Below are 3,136 nucleotides of genomic sequence, written 5' to 3'. Positions count from 1 at the left end.
AAGTAGGGATAGGTTAGGCCAACCCCATCCCGCGACCCCATCTTATCCGGTGCGTCCGTTTAAGATAAAACGGACGAATAGAGCGGCCCGATGCGCGGCCTCAAACGGACAAATGTCCGGATTCCGTCCGTTTTCGACCCATCCCCGCCCAAACTTGCGCTCGGTTTAGGGTGAAACGGATGCGCGCGGACGGCCTCGACGCACGCCATTGTCCCCCCGTGGCCCGCCTGTCGGGGACTCTAGCAGTCCCTCCGCTCCCAACGCTTCCACCCTCTCTCTCCCGCCCCGCCCCGCCGCCGCTATTCTCCGGCCGCCTCCTCACCGCGCAGCCCCCCACCGTCCATACCAAACCACGTCTCGACATGGCCGCCACCACGCCCGCGCTTTCGCGTAATTTTGGCCGTCGATCGGAGGAGGTTTGGCCGTAGCCGTCTTTGCCGGTGGCAGAGGGGACACGACCGCCGGCGACATACCACGGCGGCCGCGGCAGCTTCCAAGAGAGCTCCAGAGCGGCCAGTAGCCGGCCAGCGACCACCCCTGCTGCGTCGAGGTGATCATCGCGGCCTCTTCGCCACCACGACCGCGAGGTGTTCGACATTTTGCCCATAAAGGTATGGACAGTGGAGACGAGTTTTTCTTCCATCACTTCCTTTGTTCATTAGGCGATTCGTCGTCGGATGATGAAGATCTTGTGGTGGCTGCACTAGTCATTCACGACCACATTCAACGGCAGCTTCCTCAGTACAGGGGGTCTGTCCCTGGCCGTGCTCCCAACCTGAACCGCAACAGGGAGAGAGGCCACGCCCTGCTCTATGCCGATTACTTTGCGAACACCCCACTTTTCAAGCCGGATAAATTTCGTCGCCGTTTTCGTATGGCAAGGCATGTGTTCGATCGTATCCGAGAGGGAGTGGTTGCTCATGACCCATACTTCGAGTGCAAGATGGATGCCCTTGGCAAGCTTGGATTCTCCTCTTACCAGAAATGCACCGCGGCCATCCGCATGCTTACATATGGAATTCCAGGCGATCTGGTGAATGAGTATGTGCGTATGAGTGAGACAACATGTCTGATGTCAATGTACAAGTTTTGCCAGGCTGTGATCGACGTGTTTGGCCCAGAGTACTTGAGGCAGCCAACTGCCGCTGATACAGAGAGATTGTTGGCGACCAACGCAGCTAGAGGCTTTCCAGGCATGCTTGGCAGCATAGATCGTATGCACTAGAAGTGGAAGAACTATCCATTTGCTTGGCAGGGCCAGTACAAGGGGCATGTCAACGGGTGCACTGTCATATTAGAAGCGGTGGCATCGCATGATCTTTGGATATGGCATTCTTTCTTCGGCATGGCAGGTTCTCACAATGATATCAACGTGCTGCAGCGTTCTCCAGTCTTCGCGAGGCTTGCAGAAGACCACTCCCCACCTGTCACCTTTGAGATCAACGGCCACCAGTACAACAAGGGATACTATCTAGCTGATGGTATATATCCTCAGTGGTCAACTTTTGTGAAGACAATCTCGAAACCCCAAGGTGAGAAGAGAAAGAGATTTGCCCAAATGCAAGAGAGTTCTAGAAAGGATGTGGAACGTGCTTTTGGTGTGCTTCAATCCTGGTGGGGTATCGTTCGAAACCCTGCACTGTCATGGGATGAAAGGAAGCTTTGGGAGGTGATGACTGCTTGTGTGATCATGCACAACATGATCGTCGAGGACGAGCGTGATGAGAGTATCTTCGACCAAGGATTTGATTATCGAGGTGAAAATATTGAGCCCCTGCACCAAGACCCGGCCACATTTGAACAGTTTGTCCAATTCCACCGTGAGATGCGTGATTGGCACACTCATTTGAATCTTCAAAATGACTTGGTTGAGCACGTGTGGGATCATATTGGCAACCAATAGATGTATTGGTTCATTTTATGTTCAGTCAAGACAATTTCGATTTGGTTGTAAAACTATTTATTAAAGACAATTTCAATTGGGTTGTAAAACTATTTTAATTTTCAGACAAATATTTGGGTTGTAAAACTAGTTTTGATGAAAATATGGGCATTTTTTGTCTTGACGGACAGGATGGGGCAAACGGATGCGGCCGCGCGTTGGACGCACGGCCACCGCATGCCAGAACACGCCCAGACACGACACCATTGCCCTACCCAAAAGGACAAAATCCAGACAAAACGGACGTCTGTTTGGGGTCGCGCGGTGAAGTTAGCCTTACTTATGCCCTGGCCGCACGCGATGAGCCAAAAATTTAGGGCTACCTTGCTGTCCCTCTAACCTCGCGGCTCCTCGCTGCATGCATGCAGACGCGATGCTGGCCGCTGCATGGGCAGCAGTAGTTTTACACAACAACACAAGCCATCCTGCATGCATGGTCGCTAAGGCTGGTCATAGTAGGGAGTAATTTATACCAGTGTCATGCATATGACACTAGTCTAAGTTACTACTACCTCCGTTTCAGTTTACAAGTCCTATGCAAATACCTAGGTTGTCAATTTTATATCCTAATATAAACTATATAACACGAAAATTATATGGTTTGAAAATCATCTGAAGTTTATATTGGTATATTTTTTGTAAAATATGACTTGTATTAGGATGGTCAAATTGACGACCTAGGGATACGCGCACGCCCTGTAAACTGAGAGAGGTAGTATTTTCATAGTGCAAAATAACATAGTAGTAGTATCATAGATGGCTTCATTTATTAGCTTGTAGACTCATCTTGTATTGAGAAGCGCTATCTTACTACTTCTCATTAACTACTTGTCACATAAACAAAAATTTCTTGAAGTGCGCTATGTCACTCGCTAAGTTACTCCCACTAGACTAGCCTAACAACAAAAGTCTGATGGTTTGTCTGTCTAGAGGCTAGAGCAAAAGGAGTTCTTTACCTAGAGAATCTATAGGTGATCTGAAAGTCCTGGTCTTGCTTGCTCTTACCGTGGTACTGGCCAATCGATTGCGCGTAGCAACTGGGTTGCAACTTTCAGCCCTTGACCACACCCGCATTTTCTTTATTCCTTTTCAGAATTCAGACATCTACTACAGTACCATTTTCCGTGAGCTGTGTACCAACATGATGAACCGTGATAGTGCAACATCATATGTCTACTCCGACAATTCAATATT

General features: G+C 49.5%; 1 protein-coding gene across 1 annotated transcript; it reads left to right on the top strand.

Annotated features, from left to right (window-relative positions):
* The first annotated feature begins 613 nt into the window (after positions 1-613).
* On the top strand, positions 614-1,903 carry LOC109764571 (uncharacterized). Its single transcript, XM_020323375.1, has 2 exons — positions 614-1,214; positions 1,353-1,903. The coding sequence occupies exons 1-2, from the start codon at positions 614-616 to the stop codon at positions 1,901-1,903; spliced, it is 1,152 nt and encodes a 383-aa protein (XP_020178964.1).
* The last annotated feature ends 1,233 nt before the right edge of the window (positions 1,904-3,136 follow it).

The sequence above is a fragment of the Aegilops tauschii genome, chromosome 7, assembly GCF_002575655.3.
Source record: "Aegilops tauschii subsp. strangulata cultivar AL8/78 chromosome 7, Aet v6.0, whole genome shotgun sequence".
In the NCBI taxonomy this organism is placed as follows: Eukaryota; Viridiplantae; Streptophyta; class Magnoliopsida; order Poales; family Poaceae; genus Aegilops; species Aegilops tauschii.
This window is presented reverse-complemented; position numbering and strand designations above follow the sequence as displayed.

Excerpts from the sequence above, each read along its gene's own strand:
- LOC109764571 (XM_020323375.1), top strand. The coding sequence starts at position 614 with ATGGACAGTGGAGACGAGTTTTTCTTCCATCACTTCCTTTGTTCATTA. Across the intron at positions 1,215-1,352 it reads CATGCTTGGCAGCATAGATC|GTTCTCACAATGATATCAAC; the intron begins GTATGCACTAGA and ends TCGGCATGGCAG.